General features: G+C 39.3%; 1 protein-coding gene across 1 annotated transcript in view; it reads right to left on the reverse strand.

Moving 5' to 3' along the window:
• SDK1 (sidekick cell adhesion molecule 1) overlaps positions 1 to 21,541 on the reverse strand; it is a 388,322-nt gene extending 366,781 nt beyond the window's left edge. The window contains 1 exon segment of the mRNA XM_017734101.1: positions 20,125 to 21,541. Within this exon segment, the coding sequence (XP_017589590.1) occupies positions 20,125 to 20,584 (460 nt within the window). The 5' untranslated portion in view covers positions 20,585 to 21,541.
• Positions 21,542 to 21,547: the final 6 nt, after the last annotated feature.

The following is a 21,547-nucleotide window of genomic DNA, read 5'->3' on the forward strand; positions in this document are numbered from 1 at the left end:
GCCCCGCGGCCCCGCGGGCGGCTCGGGACACCCACGGGCTGCAGATCCTTTGACACCTCTCTTTTCCAGAGTTCCAGCCTAACACACAGCTTATTAACTCTAGGAGATTTGGGAAAAGAAGCACAAAATAACTTCGCAATTTAAAAGAAGTCACACGATGCAGGATGACAAGATAAGCAAAAAAAAAAAAATTATCTTCCAATTGTCAGTTCCCTTGAGCTTTTCTTCTATTCTTGAGCGTTTGTGAGAATTCAGGATTGCAAACTTCACACCTTGGGTCTCTGATCTCCTGGCTTGTCCTGAAATGTGGACTCTGGTCCTCCAAAGAGCTTTCTTTGGCAAAAGTATGAGCTCCTATCTGAACAAAAAATCCCATCCTAAAATCTTACACTCCTGCTCTTCTCTTTCAGTCTATTTCAGTTTTTTTAAATCCCACTCCAACACCTTTTTTTTCCTCCCCCAATAAAAATTCCTCCTTCTCCCTACAGCTAAGCACATCCAAACAGTCTTCTGCCAAATTAAATAACTTTGGCATTTCCTTGGGGAAAAAAACTCAAACCCTACAAGTCCAATTAACAAAGCAATAGAATTTTGCTTGAGCCACAGGTAATATTTCCTTCAACTCTGAAATCCCCCATTTTTTCTACACTCCAGGATACTTACTTTGTAACTGGCCTGCAAGCATTCAGTCCCGCAAAAGCAACATTTAATGCAACTACTATGAAGCAAGAAGGAAGCTGGACTTTAGACTCTGAAAACCAAAATATTGCAACTCAGTTTTATCTTAAGAAGTAAGTTAATGGTGTTTCCTCCCGAGCTGAGCAGTCCGAAGGAATTTATACTGAGGGGAATGCTGAGGGTGTCTGACTTAGCAAATGAGTTCAAAAAGGATTGTCATTAGACATCCCTGAAAGGTGACTGATCTCAACATCAGAATACACTGAGAACACAGCAGATTGCAGAGAATCAAGTCTGAAACGAGCACAAAACTCCACCATCACTCCTGACTGAAGGCTGCTAAAGTGCCAGCACCTACAGAAGGTTGTTTTCTTGTGGGTGTTCTTATTGTGATTTTTTTTTCAAATGAAAGTCCTAACTGTCAACTCTTCCTCAGCACTCTTATGACTTTCCAAGCAGTTTCCCAAAACTTGGCTGAGTAATCTCTTGAGGACACAGTTTGGATATGCTTTTATTTCACTAACAAAGGACAGATCAGTTCCATTCTTTTCAAATTTCAATGCAAGCAGCATAGGCTCATCAAACCCATGAAACAGAAAAGGATTATGGATAGCAGGTGTCCAAAATACCATCTACTTTAGCAATCTGGAGTACTGGTAGCAGCAAAAGCAATTAGACCCTGAACTCAAGAAAATTTGGGTTTTACAGCTCGGATTGTTAAATAGTGAACAGATTGACAATGGAATCTCTGGAAATCTCCCTTACTGAAGTGCTTAGAAAACAGATTAAATAAATATCTGTCAGAAATTGTGTTGGTATGATTGATCCTGCCATAGCCCAGGAGAATATACTGTTGAACCTTTGAATCCCCTTCCAGCCCCCCTGCTTTCTTCTCTTTGAGTCACTGAATTGCAGCATCTGCATCACTGTGTTTTAGTTAATTTATCTCTTAAAACCACACTCAAAATTAAACATATTTAATTCAGCCGTGAAGCGGCAGATGATCACAAAAAGCTCACAGCCTTGTGGCGATGGTGGGGAAGAGTGAGCCTGGAAGAGGGAGACTCCAGCAAGGCAAGGGGCTCAGTGGCAGGTGTGAAGGGCTGGGAAGGTGTGCTGGTGCCAGGAAACTGTAGCTGAGGCAGGGAGCTGTGTTTGCCATTCCTGCCACTGTTGGAAAAGGACAACTAGGGGAGGATTGGCTGCCAGCGCTGAGGAAGACTCTTCATCACAGGACACTGAAGCAGTGTCCAGCAGCAGCCAGGGCTGGCTGTTGCCAAAAAGCAAAGCAGACGCCAGGTGTGACCCCAGGACAGGGACTTCCCTCCACACCCAGGTGCAGCCCCAGAGCACCTGTGCACAGCAGGCAGAGGGAGGAACAGAGAGGGGAACTCAGTGACCATCCCAGACAGAACAGGACAGGGGACAGTGACACCCAGGCAGGGCAGAGACAGAAAAAAATGGGCACAGGGACAGCACCAAGCACAAGGCGCATCCGAGGGGCCCATCCAGAGCAGGCACCTCTCACACAGGGCTGGGGTCCCTCCAGCAGGCAGGGACCAAACACACAGCCCTGAGCCAAAATGGAGCTGGGGGCCCAGGGGTAGAGGGTGTGGGTGGAGGGCAGTCAGGGAAATTGTGACCCAGGGTCCCCAAGGCCCTGACAGGCTCAAACCTGGCGTTTGTGTACACTGAGAGAAGCAAAGGGGGCGGGCGGCCCCCAGCCACAGCTCCACAGTCTGTCAGTCCAAACAGAACTACTCCAGACAGCTGCTAATTCTGACCAGCTGAAGCTTTTACCTTACTAAATGGAGACCACTTTGTGCTAAGTCAAAACAAGACTAGAGATGTTAGTACAACAAAAGAAGGTGCCCTGACTACAGAACAAAAACATGTGATAAAACTTCAGTGAAGTTCCTGACAGTTTTTGTATAAATACTAAACTACTGGCCCAAAAATACAAGAAATTATGCCCACCACTCAAAAATCTTAAAAAAAAAAAAAAAAATCTAGAGCAAACAAAGCCAAGCAAGACCAATAGGAAATTTTTCACTTACTAAGAATAATTTACAGAATTTTTTCATTATGAAAGACCTCAAATGACTGAGAGGGTTTTTTTTTAATACAAGCGATGATATAATTCAGTAGGGTAAAGCATGCTTGACTTATCAATAATATCACTTCTCATGTAGCTGAAATTAAGCTTTTGCTGAAGTACCCCACTGAATTTGGCCTATGAAAAGAGTATTCATTCCATTAGTTTTAATAAAATTGTATGGAATCATTGCTCAATGATTTGAGGATGGGACCTAGCTAAATGAAAACCATAATCAAAGCAGCCTTCCAAAACCAAAAATTAGGAATTAATTCTTGGAAATCTTCTTCAGTATCAATTTCTAGCAAAGAACCCTTTCACACCAAGAGTCAGGTAAAACTGCCTGTAGCTCTCTTGCCTTGGCTTAACAATTACCTCTTTTGTTGCTGAGATGAAGAAAAACGTTTGTAAGAAAAGGCAGAAGTGTACATGTAACAACATTTAATTGCAGCTAAGCTGAACAGAAAACACTTAACAGTAAAAGCAACTATTTTTAACATATTCTACCATTTAAGATCAAACAAATGGGTCTATGGTCTACCCAACTCTTTGACATCTACTTCAGGCAGTTCAAATCACAAACCCTGCTTCAGTGTCACTTGAGGAGAGCTGAGCACTTGAGATTCTCAGCAGCTGTTTACAACAAGGAGCAGAAAACCTTGGATGCAAGGTTAGCTGGAATATTTCAAATTGTACACGTGATCCAGAGGGTAGGGACAAGATCATGGAACCTCCCACTTGAACTCTGCACCATTACTGTTAGATTATTGCAAGGTACCCAAGACAGCTTCTCAATTCAGAAATTATCTCTGCACAGCCCCGTAAAACGAGGAACAGAGAGAGACCAACAGACAGTTTTCATAGACTAAATTTCAAAAAAGGAAAAAAGAAAGACAAATCTTCTTCCATGTAAACAGCAGTATGGTGGGGAAAGTAACTTTCTTTTTTTCCTGTAGCTTTTTCAGTTAATTTAGTTCAAGCTTTTCATTCATTGGCTCTATAATAGTAAAAACCTACAGAATTTGAATTTATCATTTAATTTTCCTGAGTTTCCTAACAGGATATATGTGACTAAGACCTGGTTGATAGGTTAAGGGGACACTTCAATCAAGCTTTTAAACTTGTTTTGTGATTTTTTTTCTTTCCTGACTCTGCTCCATCCCCCTGAGAAAATAATCTTAATTATTTATAAGCTAAATATCCTTTTTTATATACAAAACTACTGAAAATACAAACATATGTTAAACTGAGCTTTGCTCTTTTATTCGCAACTATTTATCAGCAGTTTTTCCATCAGACCAAGCCCCAAAGAAAAGGAACAAACACACAATTAGCAGAACCTCCAAGACCTCTTCAAACATCTGTCCGCTTATAACGCAGATAAATACCCCAGATACTTCTCAAAAGTCTTCTAGGGATGGTGCCATTGAACATACTAATTTTCCCTGCCAATTGTACATTTTTATGTAATATAAACTAGGTTGATGTCAAAGAACTGAAAATTACAAACCATATGTCACACCAGAAGCAGCTTATAAAGATTAGCATATTTATAAGACAAAAAATGCATTTTAAATAATGCAAATATGAAAACATCTTTTTATTTGTAAAAGCATTTTTTTCCCCAAATCAAGCTAAAGTTGCTTTTCTACTTCACTTTTACGAGATCAAAGAAATTAGATCCCATCCTCTAGGAAAGATCTTAGAGAGAGTAGTATCTGATACTGTGCAAAACGCCAACAATCAATAATTTATCCTTTCAAACTGTAATACTAGGCTCTGAGCAATAATCCATTTTGTCCAAGATAAAACACAGAAGTCAGTCAATCTGGTAATGGTCATAACAGCCCAAAACATTCCAAGCTGAAAACCACGTAGGGCAAGACTAAACTTAGAACTCTAGTTTTTAGCTGAAATCCAGTATTTTTTACAGAAGCTTAATTTTTCACATTTCTGTCTCAATTCGTTTTGACAAACTTTTTAAAGCAGCACTTTTTAAACTTTTTAAAAGCCCATTCAAAAAATATGAAAAGCTATGCTAATTGAAGATGAACAATTAAAACCATGTGTTTTCAGCAGATGATCAATATGCAAATTAAAATGTTATTAAAACCAAAACTAGTGGACAATTAGCAGGAAATGCTTATCGTTATTATGGTCATTAACTCTCAGAGCAGCAATAAAACCAGAATAATATTTGTCTGCCTCCCAGAGACGTGGCTCTCCGCAAAGCTGAGGGACCAACATGAACTTCAATGTATTCCTCACGAATTTTGTTGTATTCCTTCTGTTGCTAATACATTATTTAGCAAACCAAATTTAATGTCAATGTCAAAATGGAATCATAGAATCAGTGAGGTTGGAAGAGGCCTCCAAGATCACTGAGTCCAACTGTTGACTGATCACCTTGACCACCAGATCATGGCACCAAGTGCCTTCCTCGTTTCTGAAACACCTCCAGGGACAGTGCCTCCACCACCTCCGTGGGCAGCCCCTTCCAATGTTTAACCACCCTTCCAGTGAAGAAATTCTTCCTACAATAGCTGGCCAGAGAAAACCATATGCTAGTTAAATATATATTTTACCTAGTAGGAAAATGATTTGTTATACAAGAGTCCTCATAGAAAATTCTCCGAAAAGGTTTTCATAATGTGAGAACTGACTAAAAATAACTTTCAATTAATAATTAAAAACACCAAAAAAAAAGAATTGTAAAACTCCCTTGGATGATGAGGCTGATTTTCGCCATTACTGTGGCATTCATTTTAAAAACCTAAGGCCACGAGTATCAGATTTTTGTATTATTAGCACTGCTCTTTCAACTAGTCAATATAATAAAGTCTCTAGCAAACTCTGGTCAAACATATTCAATGGTTTGGTTCTTCTGTCTCTATAATTCTCTTCACTTCAACTGAGAGCACTCTCACTTTATGATGCACCACTAATAATCTGTAATAGAATTAAATGGATACTTTCCAGGAAGTCAGCAGTACAGCTACAAGAGTATTTTTGTTGCACAGTTCTTTTAACGTACTATTCATAGCTGAGAAAGTACTTTAATTTCCCTAATTAGCTGTTCAGTAATACAGAAATATGCTAATTAAAATCTATTTTTCTTCTCTTAAATTATGTCATGCTGTCAAATAGATACAAAAAATGAATGAACGAGTGATATTTGCAATATCAATGCAATATTGACATTGTGTAAGTGCTCCACCAGCACTTGCTCCAATTATTTTGCCTTGAATGAGTTTGCATTGTTTAATTGTTCAGAACTTAATAAACAATTCTGTAGATGATGCATGAAGAGAAAATAGGATCCAAGATGGTCAAATAGTGATCAAGACACTATAGAAGATAAATGGTGAAGAATTCCTCTGCCATTCTGACCACAGGAGTCAAATCAATCTCTTCTACTGGCAGTGTTATAAACTGGAAGTGTTAAAAAGAGGGGATCCAGGAGATGGTCTGTGCTAAGTAGGTACCATTTTGAAAAAGTTTTTGGATGTGCAATTTTAAAGTGTAAAAACACTAATCCTTGTTTGATGTGCAGAAACTTGTGGCTTTCATGCAATCCCAAAGATTCCATGTTGATTTAGATAAACAGGTCAGACTTCCTGGCACCAGAGTTGCTCCAGGGTGAGAGAGACAACTGCAAAGGCCTCAGGATCAGAGCAGAGCTCTGCCCTCCACAGCTCCCAGAGACCTGCTCAGAGAAAACCCTCTGCAAGAGCCCACAGCTTTTAGCTGGTTCTCCTTTTGAACTTCTTTTTCCCTGTACCTCACAGCTGTGAGATATGTATTCTATTCTCTGCCCAGGTGGATGGTATCAGGAATTTATAGATAAGAACTCAAGAAAGATCCTTCATTTTCCAACATGGAAAAAGCCATTTATGCAGTATCTCTGTTTTCTCCCACATAGGACATCCGTTCTGCTAACCAATGTCCCCGTGCTAGCCACAAAACAAATAAATTAAAAACCAACCCAACAGCACCAAAAAACTCAAAGGCAGGAAAAAGAAAAAGGAGCAGGGGTAAAGGAAAGCTCTGGGAATGCTTGCTTTCACAGGAAGAAGTTTCTACAGAAACAAAAAAGATACATAATGAAATATCTTGAATTCTATCAGTGATTTTTAAAATCATGGCAACTAGAGGAAATCCTTTTCGTTTACTTACTTGCATTTTTCTGGACTGTGAAATACCTAAAAGCTGGACAACTCTAAATATTTGTGTTACTGAGGATTATCTTTCCTTTGGATCTAGTTAAAGGAAAGGCCAGAGCTTAGAATAAATACTGCTTTTTTGAGATTAGGGGATCTACACACCTGGAATAGCCAAGTACAGGCAAATGCAACCCACAATTCAGTATTGCTGTTTCTGTCTGGAACACCTTTGTAAACAACTAGTAAGATTTAAGACTTGGAAAAAATATCTAATTTTATTCAATAGCTCACACATACTTCAGTAGAAAATTGATGGTTATGGCTGTCTTTTACTAAGTTGAGGAGCCATCACACTGCTCTGTGCAACTTGATAAGCAATATTAGTCAAAAGGTACTACATTTTTTTCCTTACTACACCTATGAAGATACCGTCTCATGTCTTGTCTTGTTGGGGTTCAAACAAAATTTCTGTTTAAAAAACTTGTCGTGGTTTTGATCTTGTCAACAACCTGATTCTATTTATTTTCTTAAACCCATTATACAGAGCCAGATTATGAAATGAAATGAAACAACCCAAAAAAGCAACAAAACAACAAAAAAGCAACAAAACCCCACAAAACTAAAACTGAAACCAAAACATTGGACTCCTTGGCTTTATTAAGAACCGCAATGAAAGCTATATATCTCAAAAGTCAAGGATTTCATCATAAAATCCTTACATTTCAACTGGCTTTTTACCTGGAAAGTGTATTAGTTCCATTACCAATCTGAGGGGACAGACCAATTTTTCAGTTCCTGAAACCTGCTGAAGTACATCCTTTTTCACACACAGAATGCACCCCACTTGCTTAAGCTCAAAAAAAATTAGATCAGAGTGACAGTAAGAAGCAGAAAGAGTTGACACATTGACACTAAAGAACCACTTTGGAATGAATCTGAGTAACTTCAGTAACACTTATTAATAACCCCCACTGTATACATTGATTCTTCTACCAAACAAGTTTTAAAACCATCACAGAACAACTGAGGCTTTTAAATGTCTAAAGGAAAATTAAGAATCATGTAACAGCAATACACATCTTTCAAGCTTGTAACTCTTCAAAACTGTTTAAAGCACCATGTCAGAGAATGCTTCTAACATGTAAACTCTACAGAATAAAGGCTAAAATTGAAATAGCTTACTTTTCTACATCTTGTTATTATATTAGTATAATTACATTTGTTATAATGTTCAGCTGAGTCATACAAATCTTAACCTTCCTTTTTATATTAGTTGAGATGGTCATTAGTCTCCTCCTACCGAAAGGGTTCACTGCAATTAACTTAACTTTTGCAAGTTATAAAATGAAAATGTGCGCTATATAAGGGAAAATATAAAACCTTTCTGTGCTACGTGAGTATGTAATAATGCACTTCATGTGTTTTCCCACAAATTTAAAAACAGACTTAGTAAGTGACCAGTAGTTATGAGACCATCCTTTAACAAGGACTCAAAGAGAAAAGGCTTCAAAGAGCTTGAAACCTGTTGCCTTTAGCTGTTTCTTCAAAGATGGTATGTCTGAGAGCTCTGAACTCTTTGTTTCTGGCAGAACTGCTTCACACACAGTGATATGAAAAAGCACCACTAAGTAATTGAAAAACCACAAGTGTTCTGCCTCTAACACGATTACATTTCACAATGCAGATTTATGAGATTCGAGATCTCCATTTAAGATCATGCCATTTCATACAGTTTCTCTCAGTCAATATACAAGGTACAAAATGAAAATGCATTTACAGATGCAGTCATTCGCTGGTTTGAGCTGGGGATGAGTCAATTTTCTTCCCAGTAGCTGGTTGGGGGCTGCGTTTTGGTTTTGTGCTGCAAAAAAAATTGCTGGTAACACAGAGATGATTTTGTTCTTGCTGAGCAGCCCTTGCACAGAGTGAAGGCCTTTTGGGCTTCTCACCACCCTGCCAGTGAGGAAGCTGGAGGAGCACAAGGAATTAGGATGGACACAGCCTGGACAGCTGACCCAAGGGATATTCCAGACCATCTGGTGTCATGCTCGGCATGTAAAGTTGGAGGAAGAAGGAGGAATAGGGGATGTTTGGAATGATGGCGTTTGCCTTTCCCAGCCATCATTAATCACCATTAATGAGCTCTGCTGTCCCCGGGGATGGCTGCGCACCTGCCTGCTGAGGGGATGAGGTGAAGGGACACCTTGGCTTGCCTTGTTTGCACGCACAGCTTTAGTTTGACCTGGTAAACTGCCTTCATCTCAACCCAAGAGTTTTCTCACTTTTACTCTTCCAATCCTCTTCCCCATCCCACTGGTGGGGGAGGGAGTGAGCGGCTTCATGGTACTCAGTTGCCAGCTGGGCTTAAATCATAACAAGTCATAAACACAAATCATGCCTAGAAATCTGAAATTCAGCAATATATGCATTTAAATCACAAAAATACTCTGTCTACAAAAAACAGAACCATAAAGGAACTTCTGACCAGCATCAGAAATAGGACTTCAGAAGCCTTGAACACACTGAAGACTTCAAAAAACCCCAATATATCAATCACTACAGACAGTTCTTCATATGTACAGTACATTCTACTGCCAACTTACTACATGAGCTCTGAAAAGCTGTGTCTGGTGTTCTATTTGCCTTGATGCAGCATCTAAACAACCAGGCAAACACACGGTTTTTTCAGCATGTAGCTGAATTCTCCAGAATTTCGAGACAGCTAAGACTGCTGGATGTCTGGAAGAGTGACTGAGAGCTGCAAATATGTATGAAGGCAACATTTGCCTTTCACTCAGAATATAAGATTTGACTGAATTATGAGAAAGTTGTATCTGGCAACACTGATACTCGTTTGGGGAGCTTTTCAGTCAGGGAAGGCAGTCATGTCCTCAGGACTGCACTGTACCTCTGTAACTTGTATCTTGTCTTGTACTTATTTACTGTCTTTCCTGAGTTTCATTTATTTATTTATGTAAAATCCCCACTGCCTTTGTCACATGTTAAAAGTTCCAACAGAAGACTTCTGTAACCACACAGATCTGACTGTTAATGAAATGAGTGACAAGTGGGTGCACTGCACGTGCCCAACACCAACACTCACTAATTGGTTATGAAAAATGTGCATTATGCAATAATTTACCAAAGCACCAATGCCTAATCACTTCACGCTGCAAGAAATTTCAAGCAAACATGAGTAATTATGCCATTAGTTTTAATAAAGTGACAGCTAGCACTTACTCCACTCTAGTGAACATTTGCACAGAAGTTGGATTATCAGTGTTTATAATGTCCTGCAGCTCTATGGAACGACACTTAGCACTTAGAACATCAAGAATTCTTTCAAGATTTGTTATGACATTTAAGAACATTTGTTCACATGTTAAGTGTGGAAATCCAAAATTGCTCAGCACCTCCTTTTTTATATACTACATGAAAACTTTGACTTCACTTGTCAATGATATGGATGAAAAGTGTCCATCTCTGCCCATGGATCATTTGCAGAGCCATCTTGTCTTTTCTAAGTGGCTGCTCCAGTATCTTTTTATATACTGGAGTTCAACAATTTGAAAAATATATAAAAAAATTAAGTTTTAGACACTTGACCTGGTTTTCCTTAACAGAAGCAATAAGATTTTCACTCTGAGTTTAAACAGGCACAACAGTTAACACTGCAGGTTTTGACTGACACCAGTACACCATAAATATGTCTTTTTCAGGCTTTGGGTAGCAAAGACAGAGCTACATCCAGTATATGAAAGCTGAAAATTATACTCACAAGAAACCTGAATGGGATTGACAAGGCATCATTTTAATTATGATGCATTTACATAGTGAATGTAACGTTAAATTACCAGCACTTAAAATTCTGAGTTTGACATGAGTGCCATTGACTCAGAATCCTCAACTGAAGATTCAGAAAAAGATGCTTAAATATTTGACCCATTAAATGGTAATAATAAGTCATATATAATTAATTAAATCTGAGTAAGAGTGCTTTCAAAACTCATATAAAGAAACTTGAAATGAAGATGTTAGATACTACATAAACAGCTTGAAAAAAAGTTTTCAAAATACAGATCTTGCTTTGTTAGTCACTGCTGCTTCAAACTTGTTTATGAATGGGAGGTTTATATTGAGAGTTACTTGAAATTTTTCTGTTGATGATTTCATTAAACAATAGCATCACTGGCCTATCTTGTAATTGAATTAAGCTAGAGTCAATTGACCTATTCTCCCATTTCCATGAAACTAAACACCTAAAAGTGAAATTTTAGCCTTGTTCTATGGATAATGAGCACTAGCATGATTAGGCTCTGTGAACAGGAAACACCTTCTCTCAGTCCACTAATTTTATGAAGTTACTATATAAAATATGTGTTCTTTTCAAGCAGGGAAAAAACCCCAGAACAAAACACCGACCTCTTATTAAGAAGAGGTATGCTAAGAATCTTGCATAGCAGTTCCATGAGAGAAGACAACACACAACCTTAAATAAGAAGTTTAAGATAAAAAGAAAATAATCTTTCTAGTATAAATATGGCATTTTAGAAAATTATGGTTGCATATGCCAATGCAAAAAACTAATTTATCAATAATCCACATATTTTTCTTCATTTAAGACACATCTGATGTTGTTCACAAGTAAACAGTTATGTTTTTAAAAACAAAACAAATTCTAAAGAGAAGTGGGAAATTAGTTGATAACATTTATCTTAAAATCTGGTGTTTGAAGCGGCATTAAAATGGTTTTTAATTCCAGCTACTCCATCTTCAAAACAAATCTCACGTCTTCGTGGCAATAAAAATAGCAAAAGGTGGAACACAGGAGTTACTATTCTTGATCTCTTGCCTCTTAGATTTATCTAACATTTAAAAAGAAAAGCTGAGATAATCTACCATTAAACAATCTTCCTGCTCATCTGCTTTCAACAAGGCCTCCGGCACAATAAAAGCCCTGCTTAGCAAGCGTCCTAGAAAAACCACTCTGTGCCCAGTGAGAGGATCATGGTGGGATCTGTCCCACATTGCAGGTGTAGAATCAGAGGGTTTAAGCTCCCTTCTCAGCCTGTCCCTAGCAGGAGGCATCACTTGTATGACAACAGCACGGAGGAGGACTAATCTGAGACCAGAAGCACATGGATACAGAGGCTCTGGCAGCCTGAGACAAAGGGATAAAGACAACAGAGGGAGGAGTGAGACACACAGATGGATGTACACACAAACAACAGGACTGCCCTCTCCATTGGACAGCAGTATTTCCAGAGTACTCTCACCAAAGCTACTGGAGAAGGTTTTTTATGCATCACAGCATAAAAAAGTGCCAGTGAGCTTCTCCTCAACAGGGACAGCGGGGAAGAAAGCACAAAGGTTTGCAAATGTTACATTCACATGATAGGTAGAATCTGGGTTTATTCAACCTCTTGATCCTGAAGGAAACAGTCATGAACAATCTGCAAGAAAAGTTTGTTGTACATCTTCTACAAACACAGATTCAAGAGGACTTAAACTTACCAATACACACATTTAGAAATACTGATGGAGAATTCCCTTCACCTCCTCCCAACCACTTCAATACTCCAGAAATGTGTTCCATGTTATGATAAATGTATTATCTTTGAACTGCAGGTATGGCACTGCACCATATATTTCTTTTCCAATAATCATACACCATTTAGTTACTTCAGAAGTATTTAGTCATGAATGGCCTTTCCACTTCTTGACAGATAAGAAATAAGAAGCAAGGGATATTCATTCCCCAATGCACAAGGAAGACTGCAATGACAGTGTTAGTACTGAGTCAGTGTTTAACACAAATGTTAGGTGAGCAAACAGCACTAGTTTAACAAAATACATTTTTTTCTAAGTGTCTAAACATTTTAAATATTTGCACTATAGTTCCATTATTTCCTTAGCACCTTCCCTTAGAAAGCAAAATTGCTACTAAGTTGATTTCCTATGAACTCAATGCCAAAACCACGTATCAAAGCCACAACATTCTCAGCTAATAAATACACAAAATTTGACAAATATGAGGATGAACGCAGTGTCTACCAGATCTTCTGATTCTTTGTGTAATAATGAGTTACAAACTTCAATTGCAGCCTGGAATCAATATGGGACCCTTCTGGCAGCACATATTGGAGCTATGTTATCATTATTCTCTACTTTCTGGTCCAAGAGAGCTATACCCAACAAATTATTTTTTAGGTAATATGTTAGACCAAGGAGTTTATTAGGAAAAATATATGGCTTTGGGCTTAAAAGACCATAAAGGGGTTTAAAGAGACCTAAGGGACATTGATTTATCTACCAGAATCAACTTTCTCTTCAGGCTGCCACAATAGAGCATGGAAATGAGAAAGACAGGATTAAATAATCACATTATCTGCATAAAAAGCTCTAATACTTTATTGTTTATAAAAATGACAGTTTAAAAGATATCTTAATGGTGTGATGTAAGATTGTACAATCCACTTCCACATCTTGCATTAAGTGGTGTTAAAGACTTCCTTTAACTTCCTCCTAATGTTGAGCTCACACCACCCTTTTTTACCTACTGAATCTGGGCATTAGATACAAACACTAAAAAGTAGTACTGGTGGAATTTGCAACTGAAGCTACAAAGTTCCTTTTTTTTTTAAGAAAAAAGTGCTATTCCTATCATCAGCCTACAGAATTGAGATACCAATTTTAATATTACTTAAATTTAGCATCTACCTTACAAACTCAGGCTGGGAAGACTCCACCCAACAGAGGGAGAAACTCACTGAAAAGGTCTTTCAGAGAAAAAACCTAAAGTTAAGTCTTCTAAACCACCTCACCCAACTATTGTCTCCCCATGAGCAGCAGCCTCCACATATTTGTAAGAAGTCAGGCCACGTACATTCCCTTGTGTTTTGTCACAGTCGGAAAATTCCCTCCCAGTTTAAGCTGATCTTACGATGGCTGCCAGGGTCATGCCCCGGCCAGGCTTTCCTGTCACCTCGTTTGCGTTGTCCCTGATGCCTGTGTGACCCCAGTCTGAGCTAGTTCAGGGAGCTGAACAGATGAAAATTAACTTTAAAAATACTCCCCTAAAAAAGCCTAGATCTACATTCCTAATCTTAGTGAGGGTGCCATTTGTATTACACCTCAGGGGCATTTCACTCATAAAACACGATTAGCAACAGACTAGCATCTACTCCAGGAATAGATTTGTTATTTTCTGTAGCAAAGGCAGAACAAAAAATCTCTCTTTGTAAACCAAAAATACAAACGCTCAAGATATGATACACAAATATCACATATATCTAGAAGTCAAGAATCTGTGCCATGAGCAGATCCTATAAACCCAGTCATGCATGTTTAAAAGCAAAGAAGGTGGTATCACTTTAAAATAAAAGGCTCCTCCCTTCTCAGCCATGTCACCCTTTGAACTCAGACTTGCAAGTGCTACATGAGCAAATTCCTACAGAACCTTCTGGGGCTGTGACAATCCAAAGGCCATGTCTATAAAGGAATTGCGAAGTCTTGCTTTACTCCACTGGCAGATAGAACTTCAGAAACCCCAAGTTCTTTGGGAACAGGCCTTTCCATGAAGTTACATTTTTGTTCTGCATGAGCTCTATGGGTGGTGAAGGGTCATCTTTGAGGCACGTGCAGCAAAGATTCTTTATTCACTAGAAGATACTCACTTGATAGCCAGAAATAGAACCCAAATCTCACCAATTACTTGCTTTCCAGCTGTAATAACTGTAAGTAGTCTAATCCAATGCCATGCTATAGCTGCTAACAGTTCTTCCTTTGGTTCACACAAAAGTCTTCTTGTGCTGAATTTAAAACATTTCAAGCAAATGAAAGATGGAGCCAAGCACTGACAAGAAAACAAAATACTGAAAAACTGATCAGTGGGCAGTTCTCGGTCTCAGTTATGAGTGTGTAGACAGGAAAAATAATAGGTATCAATTTAAAGTTAATCATCATGCACATGCAAAAGGAATTTGCATCAAAGATGCAAAGGCACCTTTTGGCATTTTATAATCTCTGCACAAATCTTATGAAAATTGTTCTATTTCATATGTTTTAACTTCAAGAAAACACAATCTTGAAAATACCAACATATCATCAATTTGTTCCTTAAAAGCTATTTAAATAAATATTATGTATGTACATATGCAGAGGGAAGAGGAAAGGCCTATTTCTCTAATGAACTCAGCATGAACAAGATCCTGCTCCATGGGGAATCGAATTGCCTCTAGTCAGCCCACAGATTCATCACAGCAAAAAGGTCCAGCTGGATGAAATAACCAGTCCATCCATAATGTGATGTTCAGGTAAAGCTGTACAGAAAGTTGAAAATTCATGGAAATCTTTTCCTTGAGTCAAGAATGTGTTCAAGACTTGTACATGTATAGTGGTCAGAACAATAAGACAATAAAAAAAAAAATCCCTCTGAGACATACAAAAGCCCCATCCCTTCACTTAACAGCTTCCTAATAATTCACTTTAAGATAGTTTTTTAGTATTTCTATGGTTTGTTTAAGCAATCTTTAAGATATTAGATAACATTTGCCTTTGTTATTCAAAATGCATGACTATGCACAGAGATGGCAGAACCTTCCAGAACAACTTTTCAAGAACTAGGAGTCATGGACACAGACTTGCCTTCTGTTCTTAAGTGAGGTGAAAGCCACAGAGCAGAACTGCCCCAGCCTCTCTCCACACCCAGGTCACTCCTGGTCTGAGCATCTCCTGGCAGTGCAGGAACACAATGATGATAAACACCCATTACTTATGGTCTCCCTTCAGCTCTAAGAGGACAATTACACTGCACTCTCAGGGAATCAACTGAAACACTGCACTTGGAATGTTAATATTATGTGTTCATAGCTCTTTGAACTTGCTGTAAGAAGTCTTGAGAATAAGTGCTTTTCCAGCAAAACATAAACATATAAAGCAAACCAAGAGTTACCACAGTAGAGAGAGTGAGAAGTCGCATGATCTGGCCACAGAAAACGCCAACTGTCTCCACCTCACTTCTATTTAGACTAGGCCTGGATCTACTCCTCCAAATCAATTGTTTAATTATTATAATTATATACACAAAAAATCAACTGTTTAAAAACTAGCACATACTTAAAATGTTCATCTAAAGAAAAGAAACACAAAAGGCAAAGCCAATACAAAATCTTGAGTTTCCAATAAACAGTCTTTTGCAATTAGAAATGGTTCCTTCTACATTTAATTCAGAATCTTTTTCACTCTCCAGTAAGTTTTGCCCTAACATTTCACCATCTCTCCATCCTCCTAACAACCAAATACTCTATGCAAGTTGTTTATCATCTCTGCACCTTATGCAGTTTGAAGTTTGAAGCTTGAAAAGGCTTCTTACACTCAGCAAATTTATAATGCACCAGATCAAATATTTGAATTAAGGAAGTTGGGCCCCAGAAACATTTTTATCTGTCTACTGGGTCTACTTTCTTTCAAAGCATAATGCATATCAATACCACCTTAAATGTACATTCAGGTATTTGTAGAATTCTGAATACAGATTTGATTAAGTAGCATAAAAAGATTACAGTTCCATTGCTGTAAAACTAAGAAAAATCAGACGAGCTTCTCTTTCTTAATATTTAAAGATACCAGGCGCCTGCTGGAGAAGCTTAAAGATTTGCACTGCTTTTATCTATTTTAAAATCTTTCTGAACAACAGCCATCAATCTGAAGAAATATATTTTCAAAGTATTCTTTCATTCCTCAACAAAAGACAGACATTGGGAAGGTACTTAAATCCATTAAGATGCATGTAGAGTAGCCTCTAGCAACTTCCAACCTATTTAAATAAGCAGAATTTTTCTATTTCCATACAAATATTCCAGTAGTTTAGTAAACATTTTGTACCTCAGTAGGCATCAATGTTTGTTAATCTCATACATAAAGAATAAATTCCAATCCTGCAGGAGCCCTGTGTATTCCCAGGACTCTGCCCAGGCATGCAGACCCCTGGGCTAGACGTCTCTGCAGGGGGATGTTCCTCTAAGTACAGTAGGCAGCGACTGGGGCCAAATGATTCACTCCTACCATCACCTCACAAATTCTAATTCGATAATTATAGTGATTATCAATTAGCATCTCATCACTATTTGATGACACACGATGACTTGGGGCTAACTAGGATCTTGTACTCACATTTAACAAAAATGCCACGAAAAGAGGGTTGGTGGCAGAAGCCAGCAGGCAGAAAGAGCTGAGTAAACAAAGGAATGTGCAACAGTTTTGGGACTCTTAAAGGTTAATTTTTCTGACAAGGCCCTGTTCAGAGATGGGCCAATGCAGTCACACCCCCAGTGTGAGGGGACCCTGTGTAGATCTCTGGCCATCACAGGAGTGGGAGCACCATTCCCAGCTGTGCTCATGGAACAGGCCACAACCTCTGTCTCCTGTACGTCTCTTCCACCCAGAAGTCACTCCCATGGTGAGAAGGTCTGCACAACACTAAGGTTCGAAGAGAATCCTTTTTTACTCAGGACAACAACCCACTGCACATTTCAGACTAATGAAACTCACTTTAAAAAGGAAAAAGAAATCGAATAAATTTTGTATTGAAATACGTAACGCAACTGCCAGAAGACAGAACAGCTGAAGAGCTGAGCACAAAATGAATTTACAAGTGGTTTTGTCTACAGTTCACTACTAGATCAGCTTTCACATGGATGATCATTCAAGTTTAGAGAATACTCAACCAACCTGTTGCAGCTGAAACTCATTTCTTCCATTCACCTTGCAGTATCTTATACTCAACAACTTTACCTGATCTGTTTCCTACAAATGAAGCACCTGCATTTCAGTATACCTGAAATACTTCTTATGTCTTTAATGCTGGAATAGTTATTATAGAAACATTAGCTGGATATAGCATTGTATTATGATTCATTCAGAAGAGCCATGGCCCATATATTTAGAATGTTAATTTTTTTATCTTATAGAAAGATTGAAGTCATGTAATTCTCTCATGCATATGACCACATCATTCCTTTTAGAAACTTCTATGGCTGTAGCAGAATTTCCATTTTCATGAAGAACTTTTATAGGAATTGTCATCTTCTCTCTAAAGTAAATTTTTGCATAAAAATGATGAATGTCTTAGAATCCATTAGAATTCAGAGTGCAAAAAAGACCCGTAAGTTATAAATTAATACAAATATTGTGAAATCCCAATAAAAGCCCTCTACATTAAGACCTCCACACTAGTTTATGTGTCAAATAATTCTTAAGGGGACTAACTGTAATCTTCAGCATTATGTAAAAATTAAAATGTATTTTGTTTCTGCATTACATAATTGTTTTATCTTTCATTGTTTCATGTCTTCTACGTTTCATACCTTTATCTGCACAAATATTTTTCAGAAATAATGTATCTTATTCTCTTCCCTTCCCCTTCTTGCCTTAAATACTCTCAGTTACTTAAAACTAACTTAGTGTAAGGACTTTATTTTGGGATAGTTTGTATACACTGCACAACTCCCTGAGATATACAGTACCTGAAATTGATACGACTGCAAATGCTGAGTAATCTGAAACATACTATTGAAAAATTATGCTCTACTATGTGCTAAACAAAAGTTTCAATTCACTTTTTATTCCAGTAAAATGGCTAGTTTACTACTGACCATAGAAAAACTGCTTTACATGGCATCTAAAATGATTCCTGAATCCCTGGCACCTAAAACTGCCTTTTATGATACTTTTTTCATTTTAATGTAAAGAGCAAGAATCATCAGCATTTATCTGCCAACATGAAGCTTCATATTGGCACATATCAACAACAACTACCAAAGGAAAAGACCAAAAAGTGATGTGAATTTTAATTTGCAGAGATAATTATGTCAGGTATGGCTTGTTTCAGGATAACAATACCCTGTTAGGGCTTGCAGGCCTCAGCAGAGGTAATTTGGGAATAGCAGTGACAGCATAAACAAAGCACTGAGAAAGGTTTATGAGGGTGGAGTCCATATAAAACACTGGATTAAATCTCTTCTGTATCCTGCGGCTCCAAACTTTCCGAGGATGCAGCAGTAAACCCTGAGCAGACAAACTACAGCAGACTTGGCTTCCAACCCCTCTTCCTCAATGCACGAGCCCCATCCACTTATTACAACTGAATGCACCGTTGTTCCCCGTGAAATACTTGAAAACAAAGAGCTAAAACACAAAGCCCGCTCCCCTTCATGGAGTATTAACTTCCGCTTTTAATAACTAACTCCTGGTCCCACACGATACAGTTCGGCATTGTCCAGCACACCCCACTTCAGCCAGACAATGCACACAGCAATAAAACTCAACCCAGCAAAGAAAGTGAAAGCTGCGTTTGTTCAGCGTGTTATTTGGCGCAGCCAACTGTAATGCTTCTGCCTGCCATTCCTGCCATTTATTGTTTACTTTGTCAAAGGATTATTAAGAATTAGGCTACATTTGGCAATTTTTTGAGAAGGGAATTTACATGCAAAGTGACTGACACTTGGTATTTAAAGTCTATTGGTCGACTCTGACCCTTCGTTTACAAGTGACTCATTTGACTGCAAGGATCTCTGATGTGGAAATGCTCAGATACGAATCAATTGCAGTTTTTGTCTCGGGTAAATGTTACTTGGCAATCCAAAAGAAATGAACAATGCTGAGACCGAGGCTCGCATAGAATAGTGCTCATATGTTTAAAGAATTCCTTTTACATGCCTGGTTTAGTTCTAGTCGGAGGATTTATGACTCCCCTTCTCCTAATAACTTATCTCAGAGCACAGTGTTTTTAAACACACACACACACAGTCACAGAGACACACACACACACAAAACCAGCAGTTAACTCTTTTGCTGCCTGAAAGAACAGCACAGATGCATTTAAGTAAATTTAAAAAGGAGGTTTGGTGCTGATAGGGATTTTGATTCTCCGTGGGAGGTTGGGATGGGGTAAGGATAGGGCTAGAAAGGGAGAGAAACATGTAGGTACAGTTTGCAAATCCCTGCTCCATAAAGAAACGATTGTGTGTAAGGAACGACCATTCCTACATGAATCAGCTCAGTGCGAATTCTGCAGTTTATCTCTGATAAGGATAAAAGTAAAAGGGTTTCTCTGTACCCGAGCAAGATTCCCTTCCTCTCAGAAGGCAGATGCAGCATTTCTATAAACAAAAACGTCTCTAGCCCTACCTTGTGCCAGTGCTTGCAACATGTGGAGCTGAAGCAACAGAAACGCCCACCATCCCCGACAGAAGATGAAACAGAAGTTTAACTTTATCATCTTTCCGCCTCGCCTGCTATTCCTTCGGGCAATAATTTCACGATCCACCTTTCTTTCAACCGGTATTGCCTCACTGATCCCCATCCGATCCGACTGGCTGCCAGTCCTGACAGCGCTTTGGTCATCGCTCATTCCGCACCCCCGGGCCGGGCTCTCTGTGGAGGGTCGGGAGGCTGTGCTCCGCGCTTTGGGGGGAAGCGAAGCCCCCACTTGCCAGGATCGGCGGGCTCTTTGATTTGTGCTCACTCCGCCTGCAAGCCGAGAGCAGCACTCCGTGTGCCTCCCGCTATGACAGTCGCCACCTAAGTCAATGTTTCTTGTGGAGGTATTGACTGCACCAAAACAACCAGTCAGAAATGTGAAACACATGTTTCTCTGCACTGTCACATCCGATGCCTTCAGCAGAGAGGGAGTAAGTTCATGGGCGTCAGTATTTCAGTAAATCCGGATCCTTCAGCACATCTCAAACAGGGGCAGGGAGAAACTGATCCATTTTAGCCACCAGCAGACAATCCAAAGAGAACCTTTCATACCGCAACGGTGATGGAAACTGTTACCCCCGTCATTTTTATGAAGCGTGGTGAGTTCTCCAGCATGTGTCCCATTCTGTTGTAAAAGCACTGCGATGGAAGTGTTAAATTCTCGTACAAGGAAAAAAAAAAAAAGCGACAAGAAAAAAAAAAACTAATTGAAAGTATCTCGTTATTCCTTGCGCTAAGGATTTATTTCAGACAATTTTAAGATTAGCCATGCAGACAGAGTAGTCTCCAGAGATCCCCGCAAAGCTCTGCATAGTTTATATTAATCCGATTTTCCTTGGGATACAAATCTCTACCGTCAATAGAAGGGTTTGAAGGGTCCTCGAGCAGGTAAATCGAGCAGCTCTGGCTGTGATTCCAGCTCGCTGTGCAGTCAGTCAGCCACAGGCCAGTGCCGGTGTCACTTGAACTCTCACGTTCATCGGGAGGTAGGGAAAACCTCAGTTGATCCTGTCTCCCTCCTCAAAGGCTGGTGCCGATCCTTTCCTTCCAGGGAGACCACGACAAAAATCACCTCTAACAGGGAAAGCGCTTTTTCTCTGGCCGGTTGTGGACGCAGCAAGGAAGCAAACCCTCAGCTGGACAGTGTCCGGGGCGGGGGGAGCGAAAATCTCCCGAAACAAACAGCAACAAGGTGAAATCCTCCCAGCTCTGCTGAGCCGGGCTCCTGCTCTCCGATCTGATGCAGCCCAGGGATCCCGGTCCTTCCTCCGAGCGTCTCTCCCTCACAGGCGCTGTAAACACAAGGGGGAAAGCGCGATCACAACAGCGGCGGCGGCGGCAATAAAACCCA

Source organism: Corvus brachyrhynchos, unplaced genomic scaffold (assembly GCF_000691975.1).
Source record: "Corvus brachyrhynchos isolate BGI_N302 unplaced genomic scaffold, ASM69197v1 scaffold5, whole genome shotgun sequence".
Taxonomy (NCBI): domain Eukaryota; kingdom Metazoa; phylum Chordata; class Aves; order Passeriformes; family Corvidae; genus Corvus; species Corvus brachyrhynchos.